General features: G+C 39.1%; 1 protein-coding gene and 1 long non-coding RNA gene across 10 annotated transcripts in view; one reads left to right on the top strand and one right to left on the bottom strand.

Moving 5' to 3' along the window:
* Positions 1-619: 619 nt before the first annotated feature.
* LOC132382470 (COUP transcription factor 2) lies at positions 620-11,047 on the bottom strand. 3 transcript variants are annotated; one of them, XM_059952699.1, is made up of 3 exons: positions 10,917-11,047; positions 4,414-4,941; positions 620-3,041 (listed from the first exon to the last, which is right to left on the bottom strand). In XM_059952699.1, exons 1-3 carry the CDS (start codon positions 10,966-10,968, stop codon positions 2,767-2,769), a joined length of 855 nt encoding a protein of 284 aa, XP_059808682.1. In that variant the 5' UTR covers positions 10,969-11,047; the 3' UTR covers positions 620-2,766. The 3 variants fall into 3 exon arrangements, with proteins under 3 accessions (XP_059808682.1, XP_059808681.1, XP_059808680.1); XM_059952698.1 differs by lacking the exon at positions 10,917-11,047 and adding an exon at positions 5,685-6,243; XM_059952697.1 differs by lacking the exon at positions 10,917-11,047 and adding an exon at positions 5,685-6,243 and having other exon boundaries at positions 4,414-4,962.
* Positions 7,398-15,918, top strand: part of LOC132382473 (uncharacterized) — a 38,137-nt gene continuing 29,616 nt past the window's right edge. For 2 of the 7 annotated variants that reach the window (XR_009508330.1, XR_009508336.1), the window contains exon 1: positions 7,398-10,154. This is a non-coding gene — a long non-coding RNA (uncharacterized LOC132382473). Of the gene's footprint in view, positions 10,155-10,181; positions 10,453-10,949; positions 11,402-13,148; positions 13,275-15,918 lie in introns of those variants that run through there. The other 5 variants (XR_009508331.1, XR_009508334.1, XR_009508340.1 and 2 more) reach the window with 5 other exon arrangements.

Raw genomic sequence — 15,918 nt, forward strand, 5'->3', positions numbered from 1 at the left:
GTCAGTTTCACCCCCGGGTTAATGTTATTGTTCTAACGCAAGGAGAAAAGGGGAAACTTTTTTAGTGTGGAGGGGATGCGACGGAGAGGAATGTTATTATTTTTAAACTAATCTAAACTGAATGCAGACCATCTGATCCAGCAATTTCCAATTGTGGAACTTTACTGTACGGCAATACAAGCTCGTACCTAGTACAGATTATATGCAGAATCGTTTATTATGATGAAAGCTTCGATTTATCAATATTTAAGTTAAGAAAATAGGGAATGAAACAGGGAGAGACTTTGATTCAAAGCCATAAATTATAATTTAATACCAAGAACAATTTACAACAAAAACGCTGTATACAATAGCTAACACAAACAGGAGTCTGGCGTAGTAACTCCACACACATATTACTTGCAATAAAAAACATCTGAAAAGGCTCGATCTATAAGTTAGAACAGCGTAGCAATACCCTGAAGTAAAAAAAAACGTGGGTCAGCTGCAAACGTGTTAATAATCACAATCATACATCATTTCTGGTCCAGATCTGTCTCTATAACAGGTAAAGATCACTGTTCCATCAACTATACAAAATGATTCTTTTGTTTTTGTGCAACCACAACATGATGTAGAATGTGGCTGGACAGCCACACACAAAAAAAAAGTTTTTTTATTTTTTTTTAAAAAAGGGACAAAATGCAAGTTTTCACACTGCAGTGTGGGTAGCAGCACTACCAGAAAAGCTCGGAACAAATGGCTTGGCCAACCCAAACCAGCTCGCTCTGTTTTTTATTTTTGCTTTTGTGTGTGTGTGTTTTGCCTTTAAACACGGGTATATGGGAGCACTGAAGGCAAACATTCGCCCAAATGTATATCCTCTATACAATCAAACATTTACATGTATGTAACAAATGTAAAATGTGTTAGCGACCTGTGGCCATGCTCTCACAGTCTATTCCCATATATAAAAATTCAAATGAATTTATATTTATATACATAAAATCAGGCTCACTTGTAGTGCTACACATCAAACGTCAGCCACATCATCTTCCGTTTGAAGATCTTCCAATAACAAAAATTGGCAACCACATTTTTCCAGACATACTTTTTTGAATAAATCTCATTTAATATATTTTATTTACAATCAACACTGTTCCTAGTAGCAATTGCTTGTTTAAGTGTGTTCTGTGCGTGAACTTTAGACACAATAAGCTTCAAAACAAAATCCTGACCATTAAAACACATAATGATCCATGCTTCCTAACACCTGTCTAATGTACATTGGTTGCACAGGCACTTAAGTTAGAACTAAATAAGAGTCGGTGGTCAAAATCCCCATGGCATTTTGAATTTTAAAAGGACGGGGTTCGGCTGTCATATAGGGGCATTTGACTGTATCTTTAAGGTGTCATTGCTAAAACTTAAAGGCAAGGAGCAGCATGAGTTCACGATATATCCTTTCATTGAAAAAGCATGTGGTTTGTCCACTACTACAGACTGTGGCAGTAAACTATACAGGTATATCGAGTAAGTAAGACAAATAATGCACGAATTGTAATGACTCCAGTAAACTGCAATGTTTGACCATTGTAATGAGATTTTTTTTCCCTTGGGTGAACATACAATTGTAACAGCGAGAAGTTTCATATATCAAATAATATTATAATCTCCGAATACTTTCATTTTTTCTTGAATATAACACACAAGACTGACCAAACAATCCAATCATAACTTTTACAGTACAGAAATTTTGCACTTTAAAAAAAACCCTTCAGCTTGTATACACGACTGTAAACTCCAGATACTTAATTAACCACATGTCAAATAGTAAGTGCCGACATCGAGTTCCATGCTGAATCCAAGAAAAGAAATTGTGGTATTTTTTTTCCTTTAAAAGGGCGAAGGATTTATAATTGTGACAAATGGGTGGGAAATATACAAACGGGCGTGTTTTGGAGCCTCGTACGTTTTTATACTGCAATAGGAACTAAATTGAGCCACATAAATTTAATGAAAAAATTGTACTGTGTCTTGGACACATAAAATATTTTTCTTTCAGATATATACCCACATTCTACTCCCGCCCCCAACCCCCACATGTCAATATTAACGAGTTTTCAACAATGGATTTTTAAATTACAAGTGTGTATCATTTAATATTGGTCTGCAGTCAATTTCCCCCAAATTAAACGTCTTTTGAGTTAACACTATAAGTGCGCTTCCAGCATTAAGTTGCATTTCTGTCAAAAACCCCTTTCATCTAACATTTTAGCGGATTCAGTTTTAATTCTTGCAGAACATATTTATGTGATACACCGTATCTGATAAGAAGCAATGGTTATATCAAAATTATTAGTAGAGAATCACAGAGGAGACTGGTTTGAAACCAGGAAAAATACAAAACAGCTATAGATACATAGACACCGGACAATTTATAATAATTTGGAAAATGTTATTTTTCTTTCCTCCTAATTTTGAAATTCTTGTTTAAATGCACTTATCTTTATATCGATATTTCTCAAAAGTTTACAAAATAAACCAAAATAAAAGACTAATTTCCTTTTGTTACAAAATGATAAGTAGCAAGTTGTTCTGAACGACACAGGAGAGTTTTTGAATGCGTTTTTTAAGTTCGTGTACAGTCATTGAAATCCACAGTCCTTTTTATTCTTCCCTCTCTTCAATTTTTTGTGTCACATAGGTAAACTTGTAACAGCCTTTTAATTCCTTCCTTACAGAAGGAATTTGCAAAATAATGTCACTTGCCTTTTCCCCTCCTATTTATTGAATCGACATGTAAGGCCAGTTGAAGCTGCTCCCGGATAGTAACATATCACGGATCAGGGTTTCTATGGGGGTTTTACCTACCAAACGGACGAAGAATAATTGCTCGATGACAGAAGATGAGACGGTGCGAAGAGAAGGGAGACGAAGTAAAAGCTTCCCAAAACGGGTCGGTTGGTTCGGGTACTGGCTGCGCACATACTCCTCCAGAGCACATTGCGATTTCTCCTGTAAGCTTTCTATATGGGCCACATCAGACAAACCGCAAGCATCTTCATTAAGGAAAGAGGGCACAAAGGAAAGAGCGAAAAAAAAGAAATATATTAGAAAAAAATGTAGGATTAAATATATTACACTCATACTTGCATGGGACCTTTAATTAGAAAGCATAGGTTATGACCTGACCTAGCCATTGCATCTCGCAATGCTGCAAACCAAGCCCAGCAGACGCATATTATTACAGGCATCAAAGAAAACACAAAGCACAGATACAGCAACCATTCACAACCACAATTTACAGAATACTTTTTTTTCGCGTTTGTAAACTTAAACCAGATTTAACTTGCACTGACGAACAGCGTATATATTTACATGTGTGTATATATATATATGTTTTTATTTTATCAGCATGTAACACCAAAGTGCTCACAAAACAGTGAGTTTGCTTCGCTGCACACAAGGCCTGACATTTTACAAATAGTAATAAATTAACTGCTATGGTAATGTCATCGATTGTTCTTGGTTGAGTAGGATCAAGTAGACTGAACAAACAAAATAAACCGCATAACATTTAAAAGTGTTTCCAAGTCGGTTAGTAATTCAAGTATTAAAAAAAGACTAAGAAAAATACTACTTCATAAAAACTGGCATGTGATAACTTAAAGCAAACACACAAAACGTCACCCTCACTTAAGCTCAGTAGCCTGGATATTGTTTTTCTCGAACTAAATGCTCACTTTAATTTGATTAGCTCGGTTAACAAAAAAAGACATTTTGGAAAAGCATCATTTTATGTGTGAAGTAATAATATAAAAAAAGGAAGTTTGGGTCACGACTGGAGCACTGGAAGGTGTCCAGAGAGTCCTCTAGATACCCAGATCACTCTGACACAACAAGGAAGGGCTTGTGAACAGCTTTCCCACATAAACTGGAATTTTCAATTTCCTGATATCAATCGCTGAAAGCTTAATACCAGCCCTTAAAGAACGGTTGTGCTATTACTATAACTTAAATTCAGCAATTCTGAGCATTACATGAAGGAAATTGACTCACTTTGTAAAATATGACAAATGGAAAAATAATTATAATTTACTCTCCTTTCAGTTCTATATTCACACATCGTGAAATATATATCGCATTACAAAACGTTGGAAAATAAGCAGCAACTGTCCATGACATAAATCACTACAAATGGTTTAAAAACTGAATAAGTGCTTTCATCATAATTAGAAACTTGTATTTTGCTAAAGCATTAAGACTTTTCAGCTATTTTAATATTACAATACATTATATGGAGGGTACATGACAGTACGCTAAGTACACTGAAAGTAGAGCTGAACATTTTCCTGAATCTCCATTCTGATCTGATATCATGGCTGTTCATGATTACAGATCAGCCATATTTTGATGTGAATATTTGCTTACCTGAAGTAAAGAGGACAATGGCCTTTAAGCAGCTGTACTCTGCCGAATCGACGTGCAAAGCCTTGAGTTTTTCGACCTGTTCCTGGAAGATCCTTATGTGATCCATGAACGCAACGACCCTGTCTGCAGACATAGGAGACGCATGGAGCCCGGCGGCGGCCAAGAGAGGAGCCACATGAAGAGGCATGGAGCACTGGGCAGCGTTCAGAACAAACAACTCACTCCAGGTCAGCCTTAGCAGGGCTACCTGGTCTGTGATCTGCAGATCCGGGAAGAAAGGGATATTCCTCGCCCATTCCACGGCGCTGAAGAGCAGCCGAGCGGCCAGTTCACAAATGTTTTCAATGCCCATGATATTGTTCGGTTGCATGCACTGGCTGCCGTAGCGGGAGGTCGGGTAGGGCTCGGCCCGCAGTAACAGGGAGATATATCCCGATAAATAGGAATGGCAGTTGAGTGGGTCTCCGTTTGTCAAGGCGAACTGGCCTGGAGTCGGTTGTGTAGGTGGCATTCTTCCCCTTTGGACTGCTGCAGTGCGAAAAGAACAGACTACAGATATTGAAACCTGAATCTTACCACATTTTCAGACAGTTTGCACACAATACATACTCCTAGCTATTTACAAAAATAGCATGAGCTGCCGCAGACACTATCATTTTTATATAAATCTCACCCATGCTACAGTATAATGCTGCATATTGTAAACCACAACTGCATATGTTAAGCCAAGCACTGTAATGCAATTTTGCTATGTCATTTCCCCAAAGCGTGTAAAAACTGATTAAATATTTTACAATGACTGATTTATTTTCCTATCTGGACTTTACTCTGCAAACTGCTCTAACTTGCACAGAGCATTATTAGCACCCTCCTCTCTTTTCATGTGAAGTTTCATGTGTAACATAACACATTTTTCAAATTAGATTACAATCAAAACACGCTTTCTATGGTTAATCTACAACTTGCAATTTTCAAGCACTCTCTCCCCCCCCCACACACAGTTCTCTCTCTCTCTTTCTCTTTCACACACAACCACATACACATACAAAGTGAAAGCAAAAAAAAAACATTTATAAGAACACTTAAAGGACTTTTTTTTCAACCATAAACTGTAAAGACAGGCGATAGCAAATGGTTGCAATATGCATGCATGATAGCCCATTTTAACTTTATAGAATTAACCAAGCGCTGTGTAGCATTTTTTGCTAGATGGAAGTGGGGGTTGGTGGTTAGATCGGATCAAACATTTGAAATAAATGAATTCTCAATACCTTCCCGTCTCATGCCGACTTTGAGGCATTTTTTCAGGCGACAGTACTGACACTGATTGCGGTGGTGTTGGTCTATGGGGCAGTTCCTGTTGGCACGACATGTGTACGTCAAGTTTCTGCGCACACTTCTTTTAAAGAAACTCTTGCAACCCTCGCAGGTGAACTGGCCGTAGTGTTTGCCGCTCGATTTATCCCCGCACACCACACACTCGATATGCTGCTGCTGCTTCTCGCCTTGCTGTTGGTTGGACTGGGCCGGGGTGCCCGGGGCTCCCGGCTGGCCCGGGGTCTGCGGGGTAAGGGGTGCTCCAGAAGGCTGTTGCGGTCCTTGCTGAGGCGGGGGTGGCTGTGTGCCCTGCGCTCCGGCCACGTCGTCCTGCGGGTCTCGCCACGTACTAACTACCATTGCCATATCTCGGGCAGAGTGTTATCAGGCAGCGAAAAAAAAGGTCTTTCGAATCGGCAAATCAGGAAAATGAAGGAAGGAGAGTGGATTAGCCGACCAAAAAATACAGAGAGAGAGAAAGAAAGAAAGAGAGAAAGAGAGAGAGAGAGAGAGAGAGAGAGAGAGAGAGAGAGAGAGAGAGAGAGAGGGAGAAGAGAGAGGGGAGAGAGAGAGAGAGAGAGAGAGAGAGAGAGAGAGAGAGAGAGAGAGAGAGAGAGAGAGAGAGAGAGAGAGAGAGAGAGAGAGAGGGGGAGAGAGAGAGAGAAAGAGAGTGCAGCAGTTCAAACCCGATCGGCAGAGAAGAGGCGAGTGTCGGGGGGCCAGGACCAGGGCAACACGCAGTCAGCCATTCAGGAAACCCATCAAGAAAGGAAGAAGGGGGACGAAAGGTTAAAGATTGAAAACAAAAAAAATGATCGACTCCTGAAGGCAGATGCACGATCCGGAGTAGAAGTGCCCGACCATCAACTGATCATAAATTCTCCGCCGTACTGGTAGTGCTGGAACTGCACATACAAACGATGAGAGTCAACAACTCGCCAGCAAAAGAGACTACAAAAAAAGAGTCGACGTCGTGAAAAAGGGAGAGCTATAGAACCTCTCTCATGCGAGAGGAGGCAAAAAAAAAGGAAGAGAGAGAGAATCAAACTGATCAAATATGCAAAAGGGGGATGGAAGTGAATCCGATTTGAACGAGCGGGCTTGCGGAGTAATTTTTCTGAAAGGGGAAATCTGCGCGGATGGCTGTATATAGTGAACTTTGACACGACTATTGAAACTGACACGTTTCTATGGAGATGCTTTCCTTATATGGCGCTGCCGAGTGACGGAGCCAAGCGGCGGCTGCTGGCGACTGACAATCAAAGGCGACTGGTCAGAGCTTTAGGTTCGAGGGGCTGGGACATCTGGCCCGCCCCCTGCACCGCATTGGATAGGCACCTTACTTATTATCTAGCACATCCTGGCCGGCAACAAATTTACATTAAATCCATGCGCAGAGGTCTACTTCGAAAAATAAGTTTTTTTTTATTTCTCCCCCACACCACCTTTACTTTTTGATTTAAAAAAATCTTGAAGGATGGGTAGCGATAGGTAACTGTAGATTTTATAAATGCAACTACAACAAATGAACCACAAATAGATAAAATTAATATATATAGATAATATGAAATAATCTAATAAATAATATGGAAGAAAATACTCAGTAAACGCACGCAACAACAAACACTGAGCAATCCCAATTAAAATTATTTATACAAGCGTGTCTTGCAGGAGAATTTTGATATATGAAGAGTTTATTCAACATTATTAAATCACTACACCAGAGTTTACAATATATCTAATGTGTGTATATAATTTTGATAGCTTCTGGGATAAGCATATTCCTGAAAAATCAAAGATTCATCAATACGAAATTTTAAAAAACGCGTTAGTTGTATCTAAAACAAGTTGATGATGAAGAATGGCTCAACATTAGCGGCGATGCTATTGTGTTAATTGGGACATCATAATGTTAGCGAGGATTATGGAGAATTTTTAATGAGAGCGTCCAAATACAACAAAGTAAAATAATGTCAGAAATCAGCTACGGCTAGTTTATGGGGAATAATTGTTTCTGTGCTTTCCACAAGGTATCTAGCCGTAGAAAAGCCATGAATACTCGAGAGGGTCTTATTCATCAGATGAACCATTATTAATTCGGATAAAAACGCGTTTACTTTGAAATACTAAAAGGTGAAAAAAGCCTTTGAAGTATGTGTATAACTGGCTAGTTAGATACATTGAAACTTATAGGAAGCCTGCTATATTCATAAGGATATGCAGATATGCATCAAAATACTCGGACCTTGGTGGACGGACGATTCTTTGGAGCGTAGTTCCTCCGACAAGACTTACTCCCTTGTCCCTTTATAATAATGGATTTTAATGCATCATGCATTTACTTTGGAAGGGAGACATCTCCATTTATACCACATTATATTTAAGGGTCACTCTGGGCTGGGTGGGTTATTCTGTTGGCAGTGCTACTAAAATTAACTAGAAAACTGACATTTCAACAAGGCAGAATTGACAAATGTCGTGAGAAATATACGGACACGTAGAATCAGTGCTTTTGGAGAGGTCGGTCCTATTGTACATTTAGTAGCAGCAATTAATACTTTGCGAAATTCTTATAGTAAGCTAAATAAGTACTTTCAATTGAATTAGTGTGTATGAAGAAAAAAAATACATTATTGTTGAAGCTGCGTGCTATTAAGAATCCGCTCGCGCTGAATTCCAACTGCACATTTCACGGTATTTTAACAAAAAGTCTATCATTTAATACATACGCGCTTTAAAGCACATCTTAGATGCATCTTGTACATTTGATAAATGCTTTCAAATTTGATAGTATGCGCAATCGGGAATATTTAGATATTCTCACTTCTAATGATGATTGTATTATTACGCAGTTAATACATGAAATATAAAATCATACCCGTTGAATGATATTACACAAAACATGGAACATTGTATTAAACAGGTGTCACTTTGAAGTCCTTAAATACCGTTACTTCGAAGAAGACAATATTTTCCCTCTGTGCCTTGCTGATCTTCATTCAGAAATCTATTCGAATGTACGTAATTTGTGGGTATAGTTTCTTAGCAGTGTCCTTATAATTAAAGGAAATGATTAAAATATGTAACACATATGTTTACTTGGATGTAAATAAACTCTTTTTCCTTGTAATCTCTACTTCACAATGCAATCTCACAGGAACTGCCTCACTTTGTTCAGTAGAGAAGGGATAACATCACCAGTATAGTATCTAAGGCAATAGATGTTGCAAGTTACAAAAAGACAAACAAATGCGCGTAGATTTAAATTGAGCAGCTTAAATGAGTTAGGCTAAAGCCTAATTTAATTTGAGCAGCCATTCGACGGACTAGATACCATATACGGGCAGTTTTGAGAAATATGAAATGAGTATCTTTTGTTAGTAATTAAACAACGTGTCAATATCACACACATCTTGCCAAGGGTGCGTGTTGCTAAAAGCCTTTTTTAAGAGTTGCAGGCAAAAGTTTGGAACGTGTATTTGCTGGAGCAAATTTGAATCGCTGTTTTAATTTTTTAATGACAGATAGTAAGATTAACTTCGTGATAATTCCAAAAGTAAGTTTGAGTTGCTTCGGAACCAAGCAGAGAGACAATCAGAAACTAATCAGTCGGAGCTTAGATAGTTTCCAAAGGATGGAGGTGTATAGGAATTGGTAAATTAATATTGTGTTCTATGCCAACTATGGCATGCCCATTGAAACCTATTTATAACACGAACTAGATGCCACTTACTTCCCAGTTGATAACCAGCTAGATCTATTGAATTTGAGTTCCCTGTGAATTCGCCGTTTCTTTCTCTCTCACTACATTTCAACACAATGAATAGGGAAAGTGGTTCCCATTGTGTCCCGGTGATCTCAAAGTCATTGCAGTTTCTAAACGGTGACTTGTGGCACTTTGATAACCGCCGGGAGCTGTCAGTGCAGCGGGCTTCTGAAAAATTTACAGTGCTAAATCGCAGCATATGCTGGAGAATTTGTCAAAATCTTGTACAGTATCTGGCTGCCACCTAGCGTATGGAGTGTCGCTGTAGAACTCCGGAGCAGAAAAGCCATTCAAAGGGATCACGGCGCCTCCTCGCTCACAACGCGTCCTTTATACCCCGAAAAAAAACTTCTGTACCTTTAATATGATTAATTCTTTAGGATTTTTCTCTAATTGATTCGGACGTTGCTGAGCGGGACTGCGTGATCTTCGTCGCTTTGTTTTTTCTAGAACTGCTTGGACGCTTGGGTTGATTTAAGTGCCTGGAATTGGTCTTTTTTCCAAAACAACCGATTGCTAATAGACCCCCCTCCCTCTAAAACGGTCCATCTAATGCAGTAAAGCCAAACCGAAGCCGCCCGCTTCATCCCTCAAATAAATAAATACATACTTTGCCCACAAAAATCATCAGATGAGTGTCTGGATCTAGATAAAAGTGGTGAGTACCAATTTCTATACACAGTTCAAATTAAATCTGTTGATTGTAGCAACGTTTACTCGCTCAGTTGCAGCGATTCTGGCTGTTTTCTTATTTTAAAAACAAAAGTTTTTTTTATTTAAATGAGCTTGCCGGCGATATCTAGCGTTGTAAATCATAGCACTATTTCACAGCAATTTAGCATTGAATGAAAAACATATCTAATTCATTGAAACAGTGAAGATACGGCAGCCAGATACGGGACAGACGCTTTGGATTTCTACGCTTTCGACCGGCAATCGCTTTAAAAAGGTTCTAGGTACCTTGGCTTTGTTTAGGGGTTGGCGAATATGTTTATTTTTTATGGTTATGCCGCATATTGCCCAATATTACACTATCTTGCGATGCTGCAGCCCATTCACGGTTCGATTGAATTCCCGACCGGTGATCGCTAATACATTTGGAAACACGTACATAACTAACCGGAACGTAAGAACTGAGCAGCAGATTATCAAAATAATCAGAACGAGAACCCGAGCTTGATTTAATGATTTCCCCCATTAAATCTAAAAATAATTAAAGCTAAACTTTAATTGTTTTAACAGATATTCAATAGGCTACAAAGTAGAGCATGTGTTGAAATTCAAAACCTGCTTCGTGTCAAAATAATATAGATTAATTAATACAGGTGTTTAAGAACGATAATGTTTTGATCAAGAAAAACGTATTTTCCCTCGATTAAGTAAACAAAAGTATATATACGTATATTTATTAAAAACATACCAAACATCATTGCTTGCAATTGTCTTTGTTCAGTGTCCGAAATTATTTGCATCGTGATGGGTTCGAGTCTCCGCTGGACACAGGAAGTTGTGAATCTTGGCGGAACCGAGTTGGAAACTACTGAGTGAGATGAATCTCTTTTTTTCTCTGGCAGGTGAACTGAAGGAGGGCTCGTCTCCTCCTCACCTGATCTATTTGCCTATTGAAGAGAATCATTCATTTCATCGACCGTCATCTGTTTGCTCGACCGATAGTGTAAACTGATAAAAGATAGTCTTTTGCGAGAGCGAGAGGCTGATATAAATATTCAGAAACCAGGGAAGTACTTTCGATTTGCAATTTAACTTTCGCCCAGTCTTATGGTTAACTTTATGGGCCTATCGATATCGCCGAGCTGACGGAAAGTGCAGTGGAATGCGATCCGCGCCTTTTAAACCCCCGAGCGAGTAATACCCAGCCCTGCGCAATTTCGCCCCTTTGCTCCGGTCAGTTCTACGCTTTTAATAAAAGTTTCAAATAAATAGATTTTCGGAGGGAGGGGGGAGGTGGTGTGAGGGCGGAGGTGATGGTAGTGGAGGGGTGGGGGAGTTGGTAGTGATGGAAGGCCAAAAGTACAGAAAACTGTGCAGAATGCGTGCATTAGTTGCAAACCAGAAGTACACGGCGACTATGTTAGTCCAGCCAGAAGAGAAGGGAATAAATAATTAAGTTAAATTATTAAGTTACTCAGCCCCTCATCACCTCTTCTAACCACTGCCAAGAATGGCTGATTTCTGCGGTTACTGGAGTTCAGACAACTTATTTATTTGTCTTCTATTTCATCTCTAAAATTGTTTCAGACTCAGGGTACAGAACTGATCCATCCTCCAAAAGCACAACACCTCACCCCGCCCCTATCTACGCTTTGAAGAAGAGCAAATATTTCTTTGAGGTTTGAGATGATCTGCTGATGTAGAATGGAGTTTGTGCCCAGTGTAAATCTATCTCCGCGTTTTCCAAAAGGGTATCTGTAGCTGGTGGAGAATCTCTCCAGCCCCAGGCCTTTGTCTTGGCAGAGTTGAGAGGGGATTGTGTGTGAATCGTGTGAAAAGGACGGCCAGGGTCGCTTCAGATCGATTTTTATTTGTCCCCTCTGTCTTTTCGGATCAGCGCCCTTCAATGGACACATAGGCGTTCTTTCAAGAGAAAAATCTTGTGCAACATTTCTGGCCTGATTGCAGCTAAATACTGCTCACCCTCCAGATTCTAGGGTGGTTGGAATCTGCTGCAATTAAATCATTAAGTACATGTGCACTTCCAAATCTTGCCAGTATTAGCCGCTCCACCACTTTTCCATACAGCCATTTCCAATGGCACAATAGATATCAGAACCTAAGTAACACAGACGTTTCTACTGGACACTACATACTAACAATAACATATACTAAAAGTACAGGTCTTTATATATATATGAAATCTTCATGTCAAAAGGAAGACATTTATAAGTAAAATTGTCAAACGAAGGCGAACTATTTAAATGCATGACTATAAATCTTTTCGCTAATATGTAACACTAAGCTTTAATTGTTGATATGTGAGCGCTTTTTTTCCCAAGGTGTTTAACGTCTGTATGACTAACTGTCAGATATATGTGTAGCTCCGAATTTCTTAAAAGTCTTGTGGTTGGATTGAAATGAGGTCGATTAGTACGTTAACCGTTATTGTTTTTAACGAGAAGCTCGGCTTATTCATATTTTTTATAAAAAGGGTTGTTTAAGTCACAATTATTTTGATCACATTGAGTGCATACTTTATTTAAAGTTAACAGTGTTAGGTCTAGTGAAGGATGTGCAACATGTTAGAATATGATATTGTGACCTAATTGCCAAAGATAGAACGCGCGGACTGCTTGACAATGAATAAAATTATTAACAGCCCTGCAGAGGATATAAAAAAAATGCATCTTCAATTTCTAAGTTCATCTTTAGCAATGAAGATAATGACAAATGTGCGAACTTTGTTGTTTCTGCAATCTTCAATACTAAAAAAGCTTAACAATTAATTATAGTAAAATATAATATTGTTAGAAATAGATACCACACTATTTATTTATTGGTGGATATACGGTCCTTCGAGTGTATGGCGCCAATAAAATTCGGATCAGCACCAATAGGCGCTGGATAAAGCTAATAAGCAGCAGTGTACAGTGTAGCTGTAATACGATTCATCCAGTTTTGTGACTGGAAAGTTGACGATAACAAGACAACCAGCTTATTATATATCGTGTCGCACTGAAGGGTTACTGGCGTGACTCAGAGGTTGAGGCAAGAAGAAATTGATCTTAGCAGAGGAGCAGAAAGAAAGAAAAAGGCTTGAAAGGTACACCATAGAGAACAGCAGACAGTACTTGTCTACAGATTGCAACACGCCGCCTATTGGGTCTTGTATCGATTTGGAGGGAAGCTGAAGATGTCACCACACTAAATATTTACTGATCACACACAAATAACACGGGATATCGATTGTTTTTCGCTGGTGAGAACGGAGCAAAGGGGTAAATCATTGTTTCTAAAGAGAGGTTTTAAAGGCATGTCTCAGATGTGGGGATAACAGGATAAAAAGAGGTGCGAAAATCAATAGACACTGATTAGAAAGCGATTTCGGACGGTGGGGTAAGTGCAAGACCGAGGGGAAACAATAAGGCAGTACTGCAGAATTATGGAATGGGGAATTTAAGAGGTGGCGAGGGCTGAGACATCTGCGGAAGGCTCAAGCAATTGGACATCAACTGCATTTGTCTCAGGTGTTGTTATAAAACGAAAGGGACGGACACATAATACTGTACTCAGTACATACCACTACATGAATACAGCATGCCCGTACATTCCAAAGCATTCCCCGGATAAATACTAAGTGTCACAACATTGATGTAAACAGAATCACACACACACACACCAACTACATAAATGCTAGCTAACATTTTAAATAAATTGAGATTCCATCTATATTTAGCTGTATAGCTACATAGAAGCGAAAAGGCAAATCGCATCCCGAGGTATCTGGGAAGTCTAATTAGCGATTTGCAGAGTGTCATCTCCTGTTTTGCACTCCCTGGAGATAAACTGCAAGCTGCAGGTGGAGGGGATGGTGATGTGTGCGTTTGTGTGTGAGAGAGAATATGCGTTTTCCCTCACCTTCCAGCAAAAGTCCCGCGCCGAGACTAGGATGGGCACCTCTGACCCTGGGCCTCACGCTGCTGCCCTGATTAACCCTTACAGGCCCAAGATAACAAAGATTAACTAGGCTAATGAACATGCTAAAAAAAAATCTGATCGAGTTTGAAAGCTGGGCGGAAAGATTTAGAGTAAACGAGAATATTACTAGAATCTGATTGATGTATAACTGGATACAAGGTAGAGAATCATTGCTGGTCTTTGGTGATAAACTTCTTTGAGGTATGGCACATTGTGGAGATATCAGAAAATATGGGATTAACTGATATGTTTTACACTGAATGCTGATCTTGTAATGAAATTTTGGTATTAGTTTATTGTACATGAGATCTTGGAAAATCCCAAGTTGTTAAAGTTACTTAGTTTCAGCTGCATTATATTTGTAAAAAATTAATTTACAAGAAACCCTCCTCTCAAAAGTAGTCCACCATCCATTCTCCCGTCTTTATTGTGTGCCATTAAGAACCTGCTTTCTTAAAACCTTCACTCCAGTGCAAAAAATATTGGTAACGTGTGATTTTCTTAATCCATGCCCATGCCGAATGCATAAATTCATCAGAACAAACTCGCGGTGCACTTTGAACTCAATTACGTTACACCATAAATGATGCTGAAAGGTAGCAAGGAAATCTGATCGATACACAGAGACAAAAGAAACAAACAGTAAACAAGAGCTGTCAACGGGGATTGTCAGGAAGATGATTTGCGGCGGAAGAAAGTGAAAGTTTGCTCAGCAAAGTGATGGATATTCTGAGGACTTAAAAATAAGCATGGGGAAAAAAGGAGAAAATAGGATTTATTAAGAAGTTTATTTGTCCAGTGAATGCATATGCATGCTGCACATGTCTTGACAATGGTACCAGGCATTGCGAGAATCAATATAATAAACTTAAAAAAACTCCTGTAAAACCTTTTTTTTCTTAGTTGCTTCTAAACTAGTGCAGACACGATTTGTGTTACCGATGTAAACCAATTTGTCACTGTCCACTTTAATTATTGGGGAAACGCCAGGTTTTTGTAGTGTTTTCTCTTAATATATTGGTAAGGGTTTTTAACGTGAATCCCCCGGATAGCCTTGTACCACACAACTTCTCTATCTCTTGCTTTCAGCGACTCCTTACGCAACTTTTCCAAAATGCAAGATTGTTTTAACTGAGAGTTCAGACATTGGTGAAATAGAAATTAACTCTCCCTTTTACCCCAGCTCCCCATTCTGCACGAAGCTGCCGTTCTGCCGATGGCAGTGATTATCCCATCCAGTTATTAGTTAATCATTGAGACTTTCTGTTCTTTTCTGCATCTCGTTTCCTGTCAATGATAGCTAGGTGTTTCATTGTGATCTTAAGACACGATTTCGCCATTCTTATATTGTGCTGTATTTTAAAGTCTGTTTTATTTTTGTTTTTATTTTACTAATCTGGATCTGGACAGTGTCGTATTTTTAACCAAAGAACCATATTGTTTATTTAAGGTGTAGAGAGAAGGCAGTGCCAGTTTTCACCTGCTGTCTGCTTTGAATTTCTTGCTGAACAGTCAAATCACTACTCGTTTTAACTTCCATTAATCACCGACTTGGATGCTTTAACTTTTACGTTTCTTGTGTATGCGTGTGTTTTAACATTCCTTCCATAAACACTTTGTTGTTCATTTAAAGGTGCAGGTTACACTCCCTCCCCCACCCCTCACCTTCTCTATCTGTCTCTGTGCCCCCAGGGCCAATCTGAGAACACGCAGCCAGTAGATTGCTTTCAGAGGCTGGCTCTGTGATGATGGATTGCCATGTCAATTTA

Source organism: Hypanus sabinus, chromosome 28, assembly GCF_030144855.1.
Source record: "Hypanus sabinus isolate sHypSab1 chromosome 28, sHypSab1.hap1, whole genome shotgun sequence".
Classification (NCBI taxonomy): Eukaryota; Metazoa; Chordata; class Chondrichthyes; order Myliobatiformes; family Dasyatidae; genus Hypanus; species Hypanus sabinus.

Coding starts and splice junctions, on each gene's coding strand:
- LOC132382470 (XM_059952697.1), bottom strand. CDS start 6,096: ATGGCAATGGTAGTTAGTACGTGGCGAGACCCGCAGGACGACGTGGCC. Junction 4,963..5,684: donor AGTCGGCATGAGACGGGAAG/GTATTGAGAATT, acceptor CAATATCTGTAG/TCTGTTCTTTTCGCACTGCA. Junction 3,042..4,413: donor CATTGTCCTCTTTACTTCAG/GTAAGCAAATAT, acceptor TCCTTAATGAAG/ATGCTTGCGGTTTGTCTGAT.